The sequence below is a fragment of the Nipponia nippon genome, unplaced genomic scaffold (assembly GCF_047370975.1).
Source record: "Nipponia nippon isolate SJK-2023a ecotype South Korea unplaced genomic scaffold, ASM4737097v1 scaffold_2, whole genome shotgun sequence".
Lineage (NCBI taxonomy): Eukaryota > Metazoa > Chordata > Aves > Pelecaniformes > Threskiornithidae > Nipponia > Nipponia nippon.
This window is the reverse complement of record NW_028262336.1, coordinates 74,643,566-74,663,953: the sequence shown is the minus strand read 5'-3', so window position 1 is coordinate 74,663,953 and position 20,388 is coordinate 74,643,566. Positions and strand designations below refer to the sequence as shown.

The 20,388-nt window shown below is 35.6% G+C and overlaps 1 protein-coding gene across 3 annotated transcripts in view; it reads right to left on the bottom strand.

Annotated features, from left to right (window-relative positions):
* Positions 1–3,370: 3,370 nt before the first annotated feature.
* UGGT2 (UDP-glucose glycoprotein glucosyltransferase 2) overlaps positions 3,371–20,388 on the bottom strand; it is a 93,462-nt gene continuing 76,444 nt past the window's right edge. For all 3 annotated transcript variants that reach the window (XM_009467060.2, XM_087759588.1, XM_087759589.1), the window contains 9 exons: positions 20,006–20,091; positions 15,704–15,802; positions 14,285–14,369; positions 13,667–13,849; positions 12,270–12,430; positions 11,847–11,961; positions 8,087–8,203; positions 6,263–6,407; positions 3,371–4,235 (listed from right to left, as the gene is read on the bottom strand). In XM_009467060.2, coding sequence (XP_009465335.2) covers positions 4,213–4,235; positions 6,263–6,407; positions 8,087–8,203; positions 11,847–11,961; positions 12,270–12,430; positions 13,667–13,849; positions 14,285–14,369; positions 15,704–15,802; positions 20,006–20,091 — 1,014 coding nt within the window. In that variant the 3' untranslated portion in view covers positions 3,371–4,212. The remainder of the gene's footprint in view (positions 4,236–6,262; positions 6,408–8,086; positions 8,204–11,846; positions 11,962–12,269; positions 12,431–13,666; positions 13,850–14,284; positions 14,370–15,703; positions 15,803–20,005; positions 20,092–20,388) is intronic.

Below are 20,388 nucleotides of genomic sequence, written 5' to 3'. Positions count from 1 at the left end.
TATATTCATCTGTATAGAACCATTATCTCTTCCAAAAGAAGAAAATCACTGTCTGATAATAAAAGGTCAGCAACCATTTAACTAATCACACAATTTTTATTAATTTCCTTTTCATGCATGTCTTTAGGTTTGGTTTTTTTTTTTTTTTAAAGTGAGTGCAGCATTGATTTATTCTGTTATTAAGCCATGAATAGAAATAAATGTGCTTAGCAGAAGGCGCTTTAAAAACTGTCTACACATCTACATTTTACTGCTGTCAGAGCCCAAAATCTGGTCCAGAGTGACACGCCGATGGCTGCAACTGGTGCAAGCTATTTCTGTGACATCCTCTTTAAGACTTCTGGCAATATATGACGAGAAGCTTCATTCAAAAGAGTGAGGATTCCAAGGTAAAGAACCAAGATCGCCCTCAGCAGAGAGAGATTTGGGTTCAGCAATACTGACTGTGGCTGTAACTGTGCGAGTCCTGCCTTCGGCAGAGGAATTCACAAACCACCTTGAGACTTTCAACACGCGGTTGGCTGAGAAGCGTCAGAAGGAGCTGTTGGGACGTTTCTCGGACATTCAGAATGAAATGGTAGCGGAGACGAGTGATGCCTCCGGACTGTCCTCTTACAGGACAGTCTCACTGTCAGCACACCCTCTCGGGCAGTGGGAGATCTGAGGTCCTCAACCCCAAGCGTCAGGGGGATTTGCATCCACGCAGCACAAGAGTGCATCTGAATGAGGCTCAGCAGATGATGAGGGGGGAAAAAGCCATATTCACCAAATCGGTGCAAAAGCGTAAGCAAAGGGGGTAGCTTCGAGTCTCCGGCCCCCTGAAGAAGCCCTTCCATGAGAGGAGCAGGGCACAGACTGCCCACTGCTGAGGACCCTTTCCATCGGTCTACGTTACATAGCCACCGGAGCGAACGCTTGAAGTGTGTCAGGAGCCAAGACCAGACGTCAGTGTGGTATACAAGGAGTACTGCCCTCATGGCAGTGAAAGAGTCAATATGCCACTCTAACAGTAGCCGCTAAAAAATAGATACTAGAGAAACAGGTAATAACGAATCTTTGGGAATGCTTGGCAGCAGGCTGGTGTGAAGGCGAGTGCTTGATTTAGGAAAAAGGTTGAAAGGAAACTTACTAATATTTTTACGACTAAAGCTCTGGCTCGTCAACAATAGCACACCAATGTCTGGTTTGTTCATTTTCTGTTAAACTTGCCAGCTGATATTAAGAAGAGTACGACCTAGAAAAGAAACTGTAATAGTAATAGGAATATAAACTGTATAAACTCTTTATTTGAACAGTTCAGATATTACTTTGCTTATTTACTGATTTGAACCAGGTTTCAGTAACACTCCTATAATCCAGGATGCTTTTTCTTCCCTTTCACAGGGCAGAGCACACGGATTGGAAACGAGAAATAAGCTCTCGCTGCATCTCTAAGTTCTCACCCTACAGCAGGTTCCTAGTTTTGAACATGGCTGTTGCTTCCCAGCACAAACACTTCCTTCAGAGTAAAAACATTTGAGGACTTGCTGCAGTTTTTTTGCCTTGGATCTATTAACCAAGCATTTAATGGTTATTGTATAATACAAAATAGGAGAACAGAACATAATTATTTTTTCTCCAGCGGCACCTTTAATAATTTTGTACAACATATACAATTCATTGCTTTAGTATTAAAAAATATAATGATATGCTAATGAATCAAAGTGCTGCTTTAAAGAGATCTTTGAAAAGTAGTTAATATATTTGCCAGACTTCTTTTTTTTATAAACCAATACATCATTTCAAAAAAGAGCTTTCCTTCAAAATGTTATTAGGCAGGAAAAAGAAAGGCTGTAAAACATTTTTTACAAATATATACAACACTGTAGAAAACGGCATGAAGCCTCTTACATCTTCAAAATATCTCCAGCAAATTGCATTTCTAAGAAATTATATTCTAATCATTTAAGCAATCTCAAGGGAATAGTATTTAAAGAGGTATTTCTTTTTTAAAGCCTGTAAAAGTAATCCAATTTTAAAAAGAACAGGATGCTCCAGATAAAATGAACAAGACACCAGTGCATAAATCATCCACTTTTTATACTACATAACAGAAGTTTCCTGCACAGATAATCATAATGGAAGAGAACTAGGGTTTCTTAAAGAACCTTTAACTTCTGGCTTAAAAAAAGGGTTTCCAATGTACGCTTCAAGCATGATAATTCCAAGACAGATGAATGTGAAATGCTGCTGCAGAGTAAAGCATCAGGATGGAAGTATAAGATTAAAAAAAAAAAAAAAAGAAAAAAACAGGAAGCAGTTGACTAATAATTTTTTTTTTCCTCTGATATGGAGTATCAGCTGTTTCTTTGCTACACATTGAACTTATAGTAATGGTGCACATACATCTGCTAAATCAATTATAACTCCGTCTATATGGTATAAAAATACCAAATTAAAGTTCTATGTTCAAATACGTTCAACTTGCTGCCTGATATCCTGAAGCAATTATGCTAGAGAGCAAGTGTAACAAAACAGATATTGCAGTGAAATGGGAAAGCTCAAGAGAACTGAAATTAGTATTAACTGATTATTGCTACTGGGTTACACAAGAAATACCTCATTGGGTACTTCATACAAAGAAAATGCCCACAACAGACCTCAAATCCGTACGTGACATGCTAGAACTGTTCAAAATGCATGAAGGTAATACAACAAAAATATATAAACATGTAAAAAAAATCGTGCATGTCTCATATTACTAAGACTTCAAAAATGTCAGCAAAGCATGATTTTAAATACTTGCTCTTACAGTAAGAAATTTTAAATAACCAACACCTGAGGACAACAACAGTACATACAAACTATGCTTCATTTTTTTATTATTTATTCAATTTTTTTCTGCTATGGAAATATTATTGTCCTGGTTTCTGCCGGGATAGAGTTAACTTAGCAACAACTGGAACATCAGTGTGTTATCAACATTTTTCTCATCCTAAATCCGAAACACAGCACTTTACCAGCTACTACGAAGAAAATTAACTCTATCCCAGCCGAAACCAGGACAATTATGCAACTCACAAGGGATTCACCCACTTAGTGCAAATTACCTTATCTTTTATAATTACAAGCATTTAGACTGAAAGACTGCCTTAAGCTATTCTTACAAGAATTTGTGGTCATACGCAGTGTATTTTGAAACCAGCACAGCCTAAGCAACAGACTGTGTATTTAAGGTACTAGATTTCAGTTTAATAAGCAAATTTCCTACTTGCAAATATGTGTATTGCAAGAACTTTTCGCTGCTAATTTTTGTGGGATCAAATTATCAGTAGCCTGTAAGAGCAACAGTTGTATGAGTGCATATTTAGAAAATTACAGGAGACACCACTGATAGTCAAAATTACTCAAGTATTTTATTATTTTATTTTAAATTCTAAACAGAATTATGATAATCAAAACTGACTGGAAACAGCTTTCACATACTGACCTTCTGATACAATGTATGCTTGTTGGAAAAATCTTCTTAACCAGAAAACATAATGGAATTTTATGACATACTATTTAGGTGACCAAAAGGCGCTAAGAATCAAAAATGATTCTCTTAAATTAGTAGAACTGCAGCAATCCTGCATAATCAATGAAAAATGACACCCCCTGCCTTAGTAAGCTTCAAAGTTGCCTTAGATTCATGTGGTCTAAATTACACAAGCTATTTTTTTATGTAGTATCTTTGCTACACTGAGATTTTTTTTTCTTGTGACCACAGCATTTCTCCAGGGACAAAACTATGGACATATTGACCAAAATCCTTTAAATACTTTAGCTTAATGCACGTAACATGCACAAAACCGTTTTCATGTATGTATTGAATGTGTGTGTCTTCCGCCAGGCTGACGCAATATATCTTTGAAGAGTTGAACAAACACATCATTCTTTATATTCTAAAATCCTGCAGGCAAACTGTCTTTTAGAGAAGGAAAAGAAAACCAAAGAAATTAGGAAAGCTACTCTACACTGGTTAAAAAAAAAAAAAAAAATCAAGTACCTGTGGATTGCTCTCTTCTGTTTTTGTATTTTAAATTAAAACTTTTTAAATAACACTGTAAATTATAAAATATTTGACTTCATATTAAAGAACGTTACAAATAGTGCCAATGTAAGAGTCTTAACTTCTATTCAGTCTTTCGCAGAAGACCATTGGGCTCTCACCGTTGCTGTTTACAGGCTGTGCTAAAGTTCATCGTGCTTAAGACCTGTAACCAAAGGAAAAAAAATTATAAAAAACAATTCTATAAAGACTTAATGACTAGTTTCGTAAATGTGGAGAAAGCCCTTTACCTTCTATTTACTGATCGTCAGTCAGTTCAGCAAGATGAACTTCATTTTTAGAGCCTTGCTGAAAGTTGACCATAAGCTTTCACAAAGGATAAAAACTACTAAGAATTCTTCATAATGAAAAGTGAATTTGTTCCCTGACTCAAGTCTTTTAACTATTCCTCTGCTAAGTTTCTTTTTCAACCTTGAGAGCTGAGATCACCTTTTTTTGTTTCACATTACTCCAAGAAGTCAAGTCTTATTGGAAGTACTATAAGAGTGGTTTTTTTCTCATGCTATTTAACTAAGTTTAAAACAATTTTCGTAAAAAAAAAAACCAAAAAACCACAAAAAAACACAAAACCCAAAATCTATTTGTAAACTAAAACACCATTTATATTGTCCTTTTTTTTTTTTCCCCTAGGTACACTATATATTACCAAGCGTAGCACTGTAGTACAGTTGTTATGAAAGCTGCCTGCCATATCCCGCTGTAAGATCATGGTTTCCCTTCTTTCTAACTTTGCCGATCTGTAATAATAATTGTTTATGTCAGGTGTCTACTACATCAAATTTATTTTGGTGTCTTCTGATACCACGAGTTAGGAAAACTACACCTGTTTGTCCATGACAGCATTCTGTTCATTTCTAACTTGGGAAGTTATAGCATTCCCATGTGTTGCAGCAAAGATTTGAACCTGTGCAAACATGCCTGTTGCTATCCCTGTGAAACACTGCCCAAATGCGGCCATGCAATAACATATTAGAAAAGAGCAGCTCAGGAGACGTCCCAGGACATCCTACCAACATTTCCCAGTGACTCCAGACTAGAAAGACTCCCAGTTTCTCTGTTCTCAGTTCCCCTCCCTTCTGGCCTGGGCAAGGCTGAGAAGAAAGCTGCCACCATGTCCCTGGGTTTCGGTAGCTGTCGGGTGGAGTGTACAGGGACACAGAGCTACGGGAAAGTTGATGGGACCGGAGACCAAGACTGGTGGGGAAACCTGTAAACTACGGTCTGAAGACAGAGCGCGCAACATGGACATTTCTGGAGAGGGTGAGTAAAACCTGAAAGGAGGGGAGCGCAAGTAGCCAGGCGCAGAGACCACAGCTGCAAATCCGGCCAGCATGGAGAAAGTGAAGGAGACTGTTCTGCTCAGTCAGGTGCAACAAGGTCCTGAGTAGATAAGCCCAGAGCGAGAGATGCTGAGACAAACAGCACTTGCCGAACTGGCAGATTTCAGCTATAACATTTATCTTCATGGTTCAGTGTTTGGCAGTTCTTATTTTTGGAGAGAAGGAGGTTTTTAATCTTACTCAGGTACTTTTATATACAGCTTTTGTCCTTTATTTTTTAAATCTCTCACATTTTATACTTTGAATATGCACGGCCTCGATAGGATTAAGAAGTTAGAAGAGCAATGTAAAATAAAAAAAAAAATCATGCTAGAAAATTAAACAGAAAGCAGCTTTCAAGCAAATCTCAGGTAAGAAAAGATAAGTGAGGGATACCTTACTACTGAATTAATATAGGTGATTGACACTGAGGACTCAAATTATTGAAAAAGTTTTTGTGAACTAATGAATTAATAGAGACTTAGTAACCTACTGCTTAACAGACTACACTGAATTAAAAGGCATTAGCTTTAGATTCTCTAAGTGAGGTCTAAGCTAATGTATTTAATATTTGTGGCTCAAATCTTGTGGAACAGTTGGTTGTGTTTGAACTCTAAGAATAGGGGTCTGCTAACAGTTTTCTTGTAGATTTTGGCATGAAACAAAAGATTTTATCCTCTTAGTGTAACTCCTATGTAAAGAAGCATCATGCAACTCTTAAAACCCACACAATTTCTCTAGAGCAAGGAAAATTACACAAATACAGTACTTGTGCCTACCGACCCCGATCTTAATTTCAACCATATTAATATTTATTTTAAAGAGTTAACAGATGAATATGCATGTAAATTACCTTTTTGAAAGAACAATGTTAGATTTTTCTTCTCTTTTTCAATTTGCTGTATTAACTGTCGTATCTCAGAGTCATAGTCAACCCATTCGGGAACTATCCGGGCAGCAGCCTTTAATTTTGGTTCTTTGGTTTGGGGATTGTTGCACTGAAAGTTTAAAAGATACCAGATGTAAACAAAGTAAATGTGAAAATATCACCTCTCCGAGGAACTTTAAGTGATCTCCCCCTTGACATCACTGAAAATAAACAGCAGAACACCAAACGTATTATTGTTAAAAACTAGCTATGTAATCATCTGTTGACTAGGACAATAATCTGAATGTTTCAAAATGGTCTACAATTATTTCAAAGTGAAAAGTAAGTTTAACATCAGACAGAAACTACTCAACAGCAAATCATGAATCTTGACAAGGGATTTAGAGAAGTATAGTAAAAAGCCATTTACGCAAAAATACCAACTTAATATTTTGCAGAGAACTGCTATTTACCGTACATTCTAGTCACCATACCATTTGAATATCTGGCTAAAATTCTCATATTTTATAGATGAGGCCATCTCTCAGCAGCTCACAGAAATATCTCCGCTCTCCAACATAGTTCTTTGCCCTAAATTATTTCATACCCAAAATAACTTTGTCAGCATTTACAATTTCATTGAAGGACAGCGTGCAAGGTCATTTACCTTGACATTAAAAAAAAAAAACAAACAAAAAACCAAAAACCAAAACCCAAAAAAACCCCCACACAAACCAAGTTGTAAATAAGCCCTGTTTAAATTATTTAAAACATTTTATTGTAAATCCTTTTATTTTCTGCTGACTATATGGATAGCAGAAGCATAGCTAGCACAAGACGACTAATATTTAAACAAAGTTACACAGGGAGATGCAAGATACACATTACATTTGAAATTAAATCTGATATGTTTTTTATTAAGTTTGTGATGCTTCCTCTAGTGTTGTCTAGAAAATACATTGATTACTTCCATAAAATAAGTGAAAATCATAATAAAAAGTGATACATGATAGTGGGGATTGAAAGAAGGTCTAGTAACTTAATTTCAGTCTTTCTTGAATAGAGAGTACCCATGTTTAGCGCACAGAACCCCTTATTTTAACAACTATAAAGACACAAAGAAAACAAAACTATTTACATAATGAATATTCGCACCAGATTCCAACTGTCTATTTATCTTCAGAATTATGGCTCAGAAGTATCACTCACACTGCATGGGCGTTATCAAAAAATGAGTATGGCGGAAAAACGGGCTGGGGGTAATAATGACAGAGAAGAACATTTTCTCTCTCTGTTTCACAAATTCCCAAAGACACACATTTTCTTCTTTCTAAATGTGGATAGTCTCCTCAGCATTATGCTTTTTAAGCTCTGCTTTATCTCCAGTTTATCGTGGTGAAATGGACAGAGAAAACCGTGATAATATTAATCCCCTACACAGCAGATTCTGGAGGAACCAATACCTGAACAGTTAGCAGCACTTCATTAGAGGTCCACTAACCTTGCTGAATATGGAAGAAAGATAAGGAAAATATATGTACAGGTGCGAAAACCCCTGATCCTATCCAGTTACAGATAGCAATGTTTCATTTTCAGGTACAGTTTTCAGCTTCAGCATAAGGAAACCTGGGACGGAGAAGTGGGAGAGGTCTCAGAAGAAAGGAGAAAAGTTGCTGTGTTGTAGGGAACAGGAAGCGGCGTTCCAGGGCCCTCCAGCATGGCTGCCTCCATGACATCGCATACGCGTATCTCAGAAATTATAACAAAGCTTTTAATCTATAAAACTAATTTAACTCAAAATCAACTCACCAAGTCTATTGTTTTAGCTTTTTTCTTGGATTCATCATCACACCAGGTTTCACACCAAAGCCATTCCTGAGGGAGAGACTTAATAGCTACTTGATGAATCATATTATTGGGAAGATCCTGTACAAATTTTGTAAAATCATAAGTTAGCGTTGAATTGCATGTAACTTGTTATCAGGCAACTACTTAAAAGTAGAGTATTTTAGCCTATTACCATTTCTTCAAATTGTTCTTACGTTTCCTTCTAAGTGCTCACCTGGTTCTTTTTCAAGTAGCTTCAAAGCTTAGTCATGGTCATTTTGATGGCCAATTCCACCTCTCATTTCTCAAGCAATTTTTTCTTGTACTTAATGTCTTTCCTTCCTTAGCTTCACAAAAGCAATACTACTGTCTGATACTTATGGTTCAGATACTGCATGTTGTACTATAACTATTACTGAGCAGAATTAGACTGTGTGAAATTATTAAAGCGAAACTTAAACCATCTTGCCATTCCTCAAATTTGCAAAAAAAAAGCTCAAAAGACTATTATCCAGGATTACATCAGTACTCCAAATTTAGCCTTCTTCTAGAAAAATGGATTCCAGAAACACGAGCGTGAAAAGGAAAAGCTATTAAACTGCTATTTTGGCTATCTTCCTTAGTTCACTTAAAATGTCATGGTTTTGGTGGGTTTTTTTAACCTTTATTATATAGTCAAGTACACTCATCATGAAAACTCTGAATCGATATCTTGCTGAATGTAGGGAACGGCGTGTACAAATGAGAAAAACCTCAGGTGGTCCTACATTGCATGTACTCTGGCCATAGTTAAAAATAACAGGTGTCACTGGTAGATCCATTCGTAAGCTCCTTCACATGTGCAACCCCTACGTTATATTTAAAAAATAAATGTCAGTACTCAAATAAGTATTAGTCACATCTTATTTTGCCAATTCACGTTGCTAAATGTGACAGAATAAAATAGCACATATAGCCGTATTATGAAAGACATAATTCAAATACAGATATTAGTACATGAAAATTACATCAAATATAAGTATACTGAGAATCAAGACATTCAACATTAAATTAAATGCTTTATTTTTTGAAAAATTTCAATTCTATGAATTCTTGGAAGATAAAAATAAATGGTTTATCACCATCTCCATTTCAAGATAAAAGAGAGTGGTTTTCTGTTGTGCCTCTCTGACTTTCTGAAATCACAATTCCTGAGTGACTACAGTAACTCTCAAAGTGGTGAATTTACAAATTGTTATATGGAGTAGAAAGCAGACAGACAACTGCTAGTTCCAGGATCTAAAGTAAATAGAAGAAAATAATTAAAAAAAAATCTAAACAAAAAGTTGCTTATCTTTTCAGAACAAAGTGATTTATCCTCAAAACCACTAAAATACCTCTGGGAGATCAAAGCCAAAAAATATTAACGAATCAGAAAAATAAATGAAGAACAGATTGTTTTTAGTGTCAGTGCTAAAATTCTTGTTCATTCAAAATATGTAAACTGCTGAAATGAAAGTCTTCTAGACTTTCACAAACAACATTTAAAAGTTATTCTTCAATTTGATTTACAATACAACTGTTTTCACATTTAGTCAGATAACGTACACAATTTTAAAGGGGGACTCAACTACAGCAGCATCTTTATTAGAAAATAAACCCTCTGTTTTAAAATATAAAACCATTTCCTCGTAGTAAAAGATTTTACTCTTATATTCCTTTCTGCTAATTTAATTAAGTAAAGAAAAAGACGGTTAATTACCTAGTTTTTAATGAACTGGTATAAGTATAAATATTGGTATTAGTGTATTTGTTTTGTCATCTTTATATAAACATTTCCATGCTTCTCTTTAAAAAGAGCAATTAAATAGGCTCTACTAGAAATCTAGTTTTTATCATGTGTCATTTTTCTCCCTAGGAGTTCTTTACTTACTATTCTTGGCATTTAAAATTACCTTTATTTCCACACCATCTACTTCTATTTTGCAGTTTATATTAGTATAACCTTAACTACCACCCATGAAGGTAGCAGTGCTGGTAGATTAGCAAAGAGCTGAGATTGCTTCTTCTTTGAGAAGGGCAGTAAGCACTCCAGCCAGATATTAAAAATAAAAAAGATTATCATAATGCACCATATCAGTAGGTAAAAGCTCTCCAGGACTCTTGTAAAATATTGCACTGTCGTTTCTATTTCTAGGAACGATGCTGGATTTGGTGTAAGTAGTAGCAATGAAGACAAAGTGATTCCTGTCAATACAGTCAGAAAACAGATTACTATGAAAATATTACTTTGAAATATTTCCCTTTCCAAAGTCATTCCAATTCCATTCTGCCAAGATTTAGCTACCTTAATGTCTGCTCTCAGCACTAATGTGCTGAGGGAAGGGTAGCTGATTCTAAGTGGCTTTTGATTTGATCCAACAGATTTAGAAGAGAGATATGCTATGAATGCTGTCACTGAAAACAGGAGAATCTCAAAATTGAAAGATACACATTATTAATATTCTGAGACCATTAGATAAAACTAATGACTATTTCTGAGAAGCAGCATTATGGTGGAAGCCCTGTAACCAGCTTCCGAATCTTTAAGGTCTTTCTGAAAAACACCTTACACGTATGGGTAAGACTACATTTGAAAAACACAGCTAATCACATCAGGGCTCTCTAAGTGTGCGATACGGGGCCCATAATTCATTCTGTTGTCCAGAAAAGAGGGGTAAAATCTGACTATTGCTGTTATATCAGTCTTTTGCTCTTAAGGCTGCTCCAGCTCCTTGTGTCCAGTCTAGTTTGAGTTTGTAGTGTGGCTGCATTTCCACTTTCCTTTGTCTAGTATCAAAAGAACTACTACTTTCAGTTTTTAATTTTATTTCTGGAAAAAATGCAAGTGGCAGTAAAGTACTTAGGTACAAGAGAGAGAGAAACTCGCTTGCAGGGTAAGGGGGTGGAATGCAGGCATTGACAGACGTGGGCTTTGCTACTGTAGGACGCCTTTACTGCTATAGGCAGGTAACAAACCTTTTATGCTTTAGTAATTCCACAAGGAAAATTACAAAAGCAGGGACAAATCTCACTTATTAAGCCCTCTGAAGTTCACCCAAAGACAGACATGAATAAAATTATTATTTACTCAGGCAGAAATTGGATGAGCTATATTATCAATCTTCTGCTGAGTTAAAGAGCCTCTACTACAGAAGAAAAGAATAAATTTGAGTACGTTCTGTACATCTGGAATCTACTTACATGCTTGTGATTTGCACCGTGACTTACCCCACCTAGCTTTAAAAATTGGTGGAGTTATGTAAATGAAGACTACAGCCACCCCAGGGTGACCATGTACAGCAACCGCTAGAGTGCATTAGCGGTTAGCTTACAAAAATTAAATTTACATTAATAGAAAAAAGGAAGAAAGGAGGAAAAGAGCTTGTTAAATAAGAATATAATTACCATTATCAGAATATAAGATTATCATTAGAGAAACACAAATGTATATAGAACATCTACAAATAAAGGACAGCAGTGCAATACATCTGTCCTCTGTGCTGTGTTTTCCTCTTTTTTTCAAATTAAACAATTATTTAAAGTAATAATAATTTGGTTTTCTGAACTGTGCTCAAATGCCCACCTGAAAATTTGCTAGAACATCAGTAAAGGGCAAGTAGTTTCAGAATTACATAACATACATAGAGAGATACAAAATAATACCATGTCTATTAAGAAAGATAAAGAAAATAAACCCTAAATTGCTTAAACCCATATATACCTGATCTAGATTTGACAGACTGTTTGGGTCTTGACTAAGGGCCTGGTACTGGCCCCGAAGCCTATCTCCTGCTGCAATTTTTCTGAACTTCTTAAGATCCACAACGTATAAGGCACTACAAAGATAAAAAAAAAAAAAAAAAAAAAATTAAGACTTGTGGAGTTTCACCTTCTTTTTGGTAACATTAATAAAAGTAACAAGAAACCAAAAAATGTTCCCACCCTAAAGGAATATTTTTTTAAATTAAGTAGCTGAAGCTACAATAAAAAGTGAAATCTGTGTCATCGGCATTTATGCCTTTTTCATCTCTTGCTGAGAATGACTATAGGGCAATTGACTTTGAATGCTTCAGTGATCAATACCAAGACCCAGATTTTAATCAAATTCACAAACTGCACAAAAATATGTAAGGAGTTATCCTACCTAATATGGTATTTCCTTTTCCCAAGATGTGATGCCCAGTATCCTGATTTCCAGAAACGGTATCCATCCATTTCTTTACGGCTGTCACAGAAAGGTGTGTATCCATAGGGAGCTCCATTTAGATCTAGATCTTGGAGTTCTTTTAGGTCACTTCTCACAATCTAAAGAAAAATAAAAATATATTTATTTTTATAATTTAATACTGTTTTTAGGTGTGCATATAAGGGTACTTACGGCAGCAAGCTTCCTAAGTTTAATTTTTAAAAAAACCTGAGACACTACAACGGTGGAGTAAAGTATTCTATTGGAATTACATTTACCAAATTATTGTTCTAGGAAAAAAAAAAAAAAGTGTTTATTCTGTGGCCATCTGTGGAAAACATTTAATAAGTAAATTAAATAAAACTAGCAAAGTAGTTTTAATTTAGAGACCAGTGTTTCCGATTGCCCAATATTAAACTCCTTCACGCAGGAATATAACTTTCAGAATCTACTGAGCATCTCCCTTCTAAAAAATCCTACCTATTTATTACATTAGCTTGGGCACTCCAAAATTAATGCATCAGTAATGAATCTTTGTATCTAGTAATAATGTATTTTTAAAAATAGGTTATAAAGACATTTTACAAATATCCTTTATTTACTGATCAATCATTCTTCCATCAAACCCCACTAATCTAATTTATCAGTGATAAAAAAGTTTTAGCTGTTTCAAAGTACAGAGACAATCCTTAGAGTAGTTAGGACAGACAACCAGTACTACTACCGTATCCAGATGAAATTGCAGAAAGTTGCAGGCTGCATTGCTACATCTAAATTTAACTTATTCTCAAGCTTTGGAAAAGGACCAAGACACATAATATTTGTTCTGAGGTTTTTAATAAGCATGTCATAGACTCTTCAATGCTGTTTGAGACAGCATGTTACCTTTCAGTATATTATACAATATTCATTTCTGAGTGAAAGACTGCATACAAATTTAAGAAAAACAGAGACAGGATTCATCTTGAAAAAATTCCGCCATCTAGAAGTTGTTCAAATGGTCTAAACTAATCACCGCAGACTCCTTCCCATAGTGAGTGGCGAAGTCCTCTCGCAATCGGCCCAGAGACTGAATCACTCGAATATGCTTTAAGATTGCCCATACCTCTCCAGGTGCCTTTCTCTCACCACAGGCAATTTAGGGCAACTCAGTGTAGTGAGACTTAATTTTTGCATGACTAAAGACAAGTGAAATCATGGCATTTCACGTTCTGCAACACCACTGGTTCTGCTTGTACAACTGCAGTGGTCTTACGAGACCAACATCTGAATAAAATGGCCACAGAGAACGAAACTGGATCAATTCAAGCCAAAATGAATTCCTCATACATTTATACAGCACTATTTTTTCGTACCTGGTCAGCATCGACAAATATTATTTTATCCACAGCCAAAGGGAAAAGAACATCCAAAAAAAGAATTTTGTAGCCCCAGATAATTCTTTGTTTTTCTGTCTGTTGATAAAGCCAGCGGGGCCACTTATACTGTACTAACTCATACTTGAAGCCGTACTTTTTAGCCATGTGAGGAATAACATCCTAGAAGAACAAAAAAAACTATTAGCTGCACATGTATGTGACACACAAGGACTCAGAAGGAAAAAGAGGGAAAGCTGAAACACAGCTGCAGCTGTGTTAGCCTTACTGTCTACACAAATTATTATTTAAAAATGTTTCTTGAGTTCTAGCAGTATCCTCAGCTATGTAAATATAAAAAGCATTTCTTTCAAGCTCTTGGAGACTATCAGAAGATAATAAAATATCATATAATATAACTGGGCTTTGGGTTCCAGAAAAGAAGAACCTTACACATGACACTTTTAAAACTATTAGTATTTAATGCATTCAGAGATCACTTCCAAGTGTGAAAATTTAATTTGAATTATATAATTACTCAATTGTAATTAAAAAAAAAAACAACCAAACTTAAAATTTTTAAGAAAAAATAATAAAAGGAAGAACCATTTGTCCTACCTTAAATGTTGGGGAGAGATAGTTTTTCAGAAACCAGAATTTAACTGGTGTTTTTGTATGACGTAGGACAGAAAGCATCATAATTCTGTGGAAATATAAGTCTATAATAAACAAACGAATACACAGCGGTCATTAAATTTCAACTGCACCTAGAAGGTGCTAAAATTTTCTAAGTATAATTTTCTTTAACCCAGTTTAAGCAGAAATTTCTGTCTATTTCTAATCAAAAGCCTTAAAGAGCATGCGTTCAAGACCACTTTGAGATGGATTTATTCAATCCCGATCAGCTAAGCAATATTAGAAGGAACAATTTCAAAAGTGGATCTGCTAACAAGTTTTATTCTAAGAGAGATGCCTGACAAAATTAGAATAATGATTAATACCTTGTATTAACTTGGCTACTGAGATAACTTATTTTAGAAATATACTGGTTGAGTTTAATAGGTTGCTGAAATGAAAAACAGTGCAAAAGAGAAAGCATAGTTCAAGTTAAGATCTTCTTCAAAAAACCCTTGATAACTGTAAAAATCACTATTTTGAGTTCAATTTTTTTTTCACTATTGTGGCATTTGTTTGGTGTAACCAGACAGATAAGCAATGTCTTACAACCTTCCAAGAGGTCAAGTCTGCCTTAAAAATCAAGAAACAATAACTTTAAAATAAGGTAAAGAAGCATATAGAATGTTTTAAAATTATTTTTTGTCTCTTTTAAAATAAACAAGTCTTTCCCTTTGTGAAGGTTGTTGTAGGTTCAAGGAAAGAAACACAGATGTTCAAACTGTGTCAGACTACTAAGAAATAAAAATCAATATATACAAAATACTACCTTCCAAATAAATACGCATGAAAGAATTGCGAAGTTCTATTTTAGGATGGGAAAATCACTAAATCTGACACCTGTAGACAAGTACTGAAAGAAATCAGAAGAGTAACAGAGATGGTTGTGAACAGATTGGGCAATACTGTAAGAATTCCTTCAAAGCAATCATTGCTTACTGAATGAACTCTGAGGTGCGTATGACCATATGTGCATATAGTAGTATCTATAGTTTGGACTAAACATAAATAGATACAACTCTAACGAAGTCACTGCTGTTATGTCTTTATAAAGAGAGGCTGAACTTCATCCTTTATGTTCACACTTCATCCTTTATGTTCACACTTCACACATGCACTTGTGAAAGACATGGAGAACATTTTTCTTTCTTCAAAGAATAATGGTAATTTTGAACATCTATATGTTGAATCACTTTGCTCTCAAAGATTAATTTGGTCCTCACTGTATAAAATTTTTCTATATTTTAACAATTTATTCTTTACACCTTGTCAGAAAAGTCAGTTTCTTTAAGCTCCTTAATTTTAGGATGAATGTTTACAGTACCCCTATGAAATTCTCGTTTCCCTTTTACCTTTCCTTACCGTAAAAAACGTTCATATAAATGGCCTGAAGCAACTGAAAAAATGTTAAGAATATCACTTTTCTTTTCCTTCTCTTCTGTTGGAATTTCTTCTGAAAATCTAAGAAAATAACACCAAATTATTACGTAAAGTATACATTCAGCAGAAAAAAAAATACTACCCTATTACCATTAAGCTTGCAAAGAATCAAAAGTAAGAAAAATACATAAAAGAAATACTCATCCTACAGTAACTGAGTATACTTATATTCTACTCCTACTGCACATGCCTATGATACCAAAATCTTTTGGGAGCAACTCCTCATACCCAGTCACTCAGGACAAACGATGGCACAACTGCAGTTTCCAATGTTTTCAATCAAACAGAACCCAAATTTGGCACAAACTCCATGTTTTATCAATGCAAAAATCAGAAATACACACAGCCAAAATACCTTGAGAACTGGTTATTTTTTAAATCTGTAACAGTTATTTTTCAAGCTTCATTTGCGTGCATCCTACATCACAAGAACCAATGCATATTCTTGAGGTGAGGGATGTCTGCATAGCCCCATAGGAGCTGAACGTATACTCTGAAATACAGACTGAACATAATATAAAGTTGGCCACACCAGGCCAAATGACATATTTAGCCCAGTAGCTTACCAACAGCAAATGACAAGGCCGAGGAGTAGCAGCCTTTTGTAGAATACTCTCATAACATTCAGTGGTCTGTGGTGATGGGATTTCCTGAGTGTTTTTCATAATACTTGCCAAATTCTTCCTTAAATTCATCCAATTACTCTCCCTATAAGCTACCCTAGATCTTTGAGGTACATTGTCCAGAGGTTTTCTGTTTCTGCTGCACAGCATTCTTTGCTTGCTTTGAATACCAAAGTCTACCAGCATTGTTTTTTTTAATCATGTATGCCTTCCAGCGCAAACAGCTAGGGGATGGTGGCTGCAGTCTCCCTCAGAGGACTGTTTCATGGATCTCAGAACTGCAAAGGCTGCCTTAACCAAATTCGTTACAGTAAGGCTTGATATTGTTGGAGAGTCACCTCAATAGTGGTTTTTTTTTTTTTTGAGGTGAGTCACTCTTCACACACTTAGATTGTATGAGTCACTCCTATCGATTTTTCTTCTAGTTAGATCCCTTTTAATAGTATACTTTAAAGAAGTATAAAAATAAGTATCCCTCATAATCTTTAAGAACAAATGAGACAAGTCTCATATCTCCAACATATTTAAAAGAATTCACACCACTCCACTAACACAAAGCTGAAATCTCAGAAGGCTGCAGTGTGTGTAAGTAGTGTGAATAATCTTTTGAGAAACCCATGTTCTTTTCACATGGTACGAGGAGATAGCATAGTCCTACCAGATCAGAACTACAGCAAATGCAAAAGAAAGGGACATCACTGGAGTGGCACTGACTGCATGGTGTGACATCTCTGAAGAAGACAACCCCCCAACTAGCACTGAGTTCTCACAGGCTAAATAGACTGCAGTTCAGTCCCAAGCAGACTGTCTTCTGCCTTTCTGACTTTCTGTCCCCTTTCTTATACTTAGTGATGTCAGGATTGAAAGAATGTCAAGCTCTTTATAATGCAACCATCACCACGTATGACTACACAGACAGATACGAAAAAGAAAATCAGGTTTTGATGCAAGGAATTTGAAAATATTGATTATGCAAAGCTTTACAGAAGGCAGAGATCTTCTGAATGGAACAAACTGCTGTGAAGATGGCTGGGGTTAACCTGTAAGGCCACATGGGAAAAGCAGTCAATTGGGAAAGGCCAGTTCTGTTATGGGCGATGTGGTATGCACATGTGTCCTGTGTCAGAAAACACAATGATTCTTGTAATGAACACTGTGCTGGCAGGATATACTTTTCATTCTGGGATATCAAAGAGGAAGGTTATTTGACAAGTTCCTAGAAAGGAAGAAGCTGACAGACAAGTGGCAGGCCTTAAATCATGCCCCTGAGCCACAACCTTGAATCAACGGGAAGAGCAAATAATAAACTCTATTGGGTGAGAGGCTTCAACAGCCCAGCCAAGCTCTGTACCTGATGCACACTGGTGAACCAACCCACTGTGAAAAAAAGACTACGCCTAGAAGATCATGAGATCTCTGGCCTTGTAACCTTCCTAGAGGGATCTCAAATTTTGACCACTGCGCATACATCCTTCGACGCAGCCAATTAGAAGTGGGAAGCTTGAAGACAATGAAAAATTCCTTCAACTAACGTCATTCTGCAAAAGAGGCCACCTTTGTGCAGAAATGTGGGTCCACTTCCCTGATCTGTAGCTTCAGGAAGAAATTTTTCAGAGTTGTAACATAGTAGCCTGGAAGGCTTTCTGAACCTAGTCAATATTGTAACAGTAAAATCATCTGTGGATAAATGGTGATAAACATAAAATCAGCAACAGAAACTCAATAAAATGTCTAGGTACTTAAGATACAAGAAGCCTTGCCAGGAGAGATGATAAGGCCAAAACAGACACCAGTCCTGGATCTACCAAGACATATGTGTGCTGAGGATTAATTGGGGTCAACTGTTTACTAGATAAAATAGAACTGCTATGCTTTTTAAGCTTTATCTTCTTTAAGAGTCTTTGTGACTGACAACCATTGCCAAGGCTACTGAAAATGGAAGAAAACCTTTTTTGAGTCTCGCAGAAGTCGTTTGGGGCCAGAAAGTCTTTAGGGTATGGAGAAAATAGTGATGAAAAAGCCATTCTCCTTAAATCCCTCATACTGACATTATCCCTATCTTACTAGCTGAATTACAGTGCAAAGATGTTCTCCTGAGCAATGGAGGAATCAGACTTTACCTCGATGGTAAATCTTGAATGCTTAAATTTACTTATGGACAAAGTTACTGCAATTTCTTTTTTCTTTCAGGGCAAAGAGATCTATGATTACTTGGATTAAGTTGTTGATACAGTCAAGTCATTAACCCTAAATTACCTTCAGTTCTTTGCCTTTGCAATTACACAGCCATGCGAAGCTTAGCACTTGGTATCATACTGCAGAAACAACCTTTGCTGGAAATCAGACTTTCTGAGAGCAAACATGAGTGTTTCCTACAAAGTGGATGGAGTCCAGTATGGAAACAATGTATTGCAAATTGAGTCGTCCCCCCTGCAACAGCCTTGAAGATCCAGAAGAGGAATTATCATCACCTTGAAAGGGTGGATGAATTTATTGTGTTGCCAGCATTCCAGATTAAAGACCCAAGCTCATTCTTCTTTGATATTAAGAAATATTAAGAACAAATAATTCATCAAATCATTCGGAATTCAGGAAGTACTTTTGCCAGAACCCCAATTTTCACGCTTGAGAACATTATCTTTTTGAGGTGTTTCTTGTGAAAAAGGTCTCTGAAGTCTTACAAGGAAAGAATGCCCAGGGAGCATCCAGGCCACTGCTTCTAAAATACATTGGTCAAAGGTCATCTGACTGAAATGCTCTCGAAAGGACAATTAACATGTCTTGGAAAATGATACAACACCCCATATTCTTAACCACAGCACAGATATACTAGTCTGTTAAAAAAAAAACCTAAAATTATTTTTCTAAGCAAAGATGAAACATCCTTTTTTGCCCTTATCTCATTCTCCAAAATGATATAGCTATTTCACAGGAATTTGTATCTTATAAAAACTAAATTCAAATTAAAAAAAAAAAAATCAACCTGAACCACACACCATCCACAGACAACATCATTATGAGCAACATTATGAGCAACTGAAAACAAAACTTTACAATGGTATACAGCAAATTAGAAATACTACAATGCTATTAGCCCCAAATGTAAAGCTTGAGACATTTATTATAATTCTTTCTAGAACTCAAACTTTAAAGTAAAAGGCATTTTATTGACAAATACAAAAACACTTCTTGAGCTTTCATAAATTACATCTAGCAGCAGACAAGCAGCATCATAGCCTGCTTTTTACTGTTCAGTTTGATACATCTGAGTACCACATTACTGGCTGGGATTTTCACATTAAGATTGATTCCCTGCCACAACAAAATAAAAATAATGCCAATGGAGAAAATGAACAGGAACTAGAAATGCAAAGGAGGGATTAAAAAAGGAAATAAATGAGACATACAAGACGTTATAGCTTGTCTTTCCCCTGTTTTTATTTATATTATAAATCCCTTGGGGAGCCTTTTTATGGATTTGTAGCTCTATCTAAGAAACACTTATTAAGAAACACTGTATCTCTAACTAAGAAACACTTATGCTATGAGCAATAATAAACATGTCCTGGCATGGTTAAAGTATAAGCAAATTATGCATTACCTTGTAACTGATTTCCGATTTCCTTTTTTTCCTGTTGTTCCATCAGCAAGGAGATCTTCATTCATTTTATCAGGCTTTTTCTGTACCTAGTCATTAAAATAAATGTATTTTTGTAACTTGGGAAGTTAGTTGATAATCATTACTACTTCAATTGTGATATCTAACTATGGTGTACTTACTGGCTAGAGCTGGACCATCTTACCAATTTCTATTTCAGTAAAATACCTACTGAACTGCATTAAACTGAACAGTAAAAATGTAATTTCATACTTTTAAACTATGTACAGAACTTACTGTACTAAGAAGAAAAGTAATCAATTATGAAAAATTAAATGGTGATTAATAAATCAAACAGCATGTTCAAGCCCTCTCTCTGTACTTCT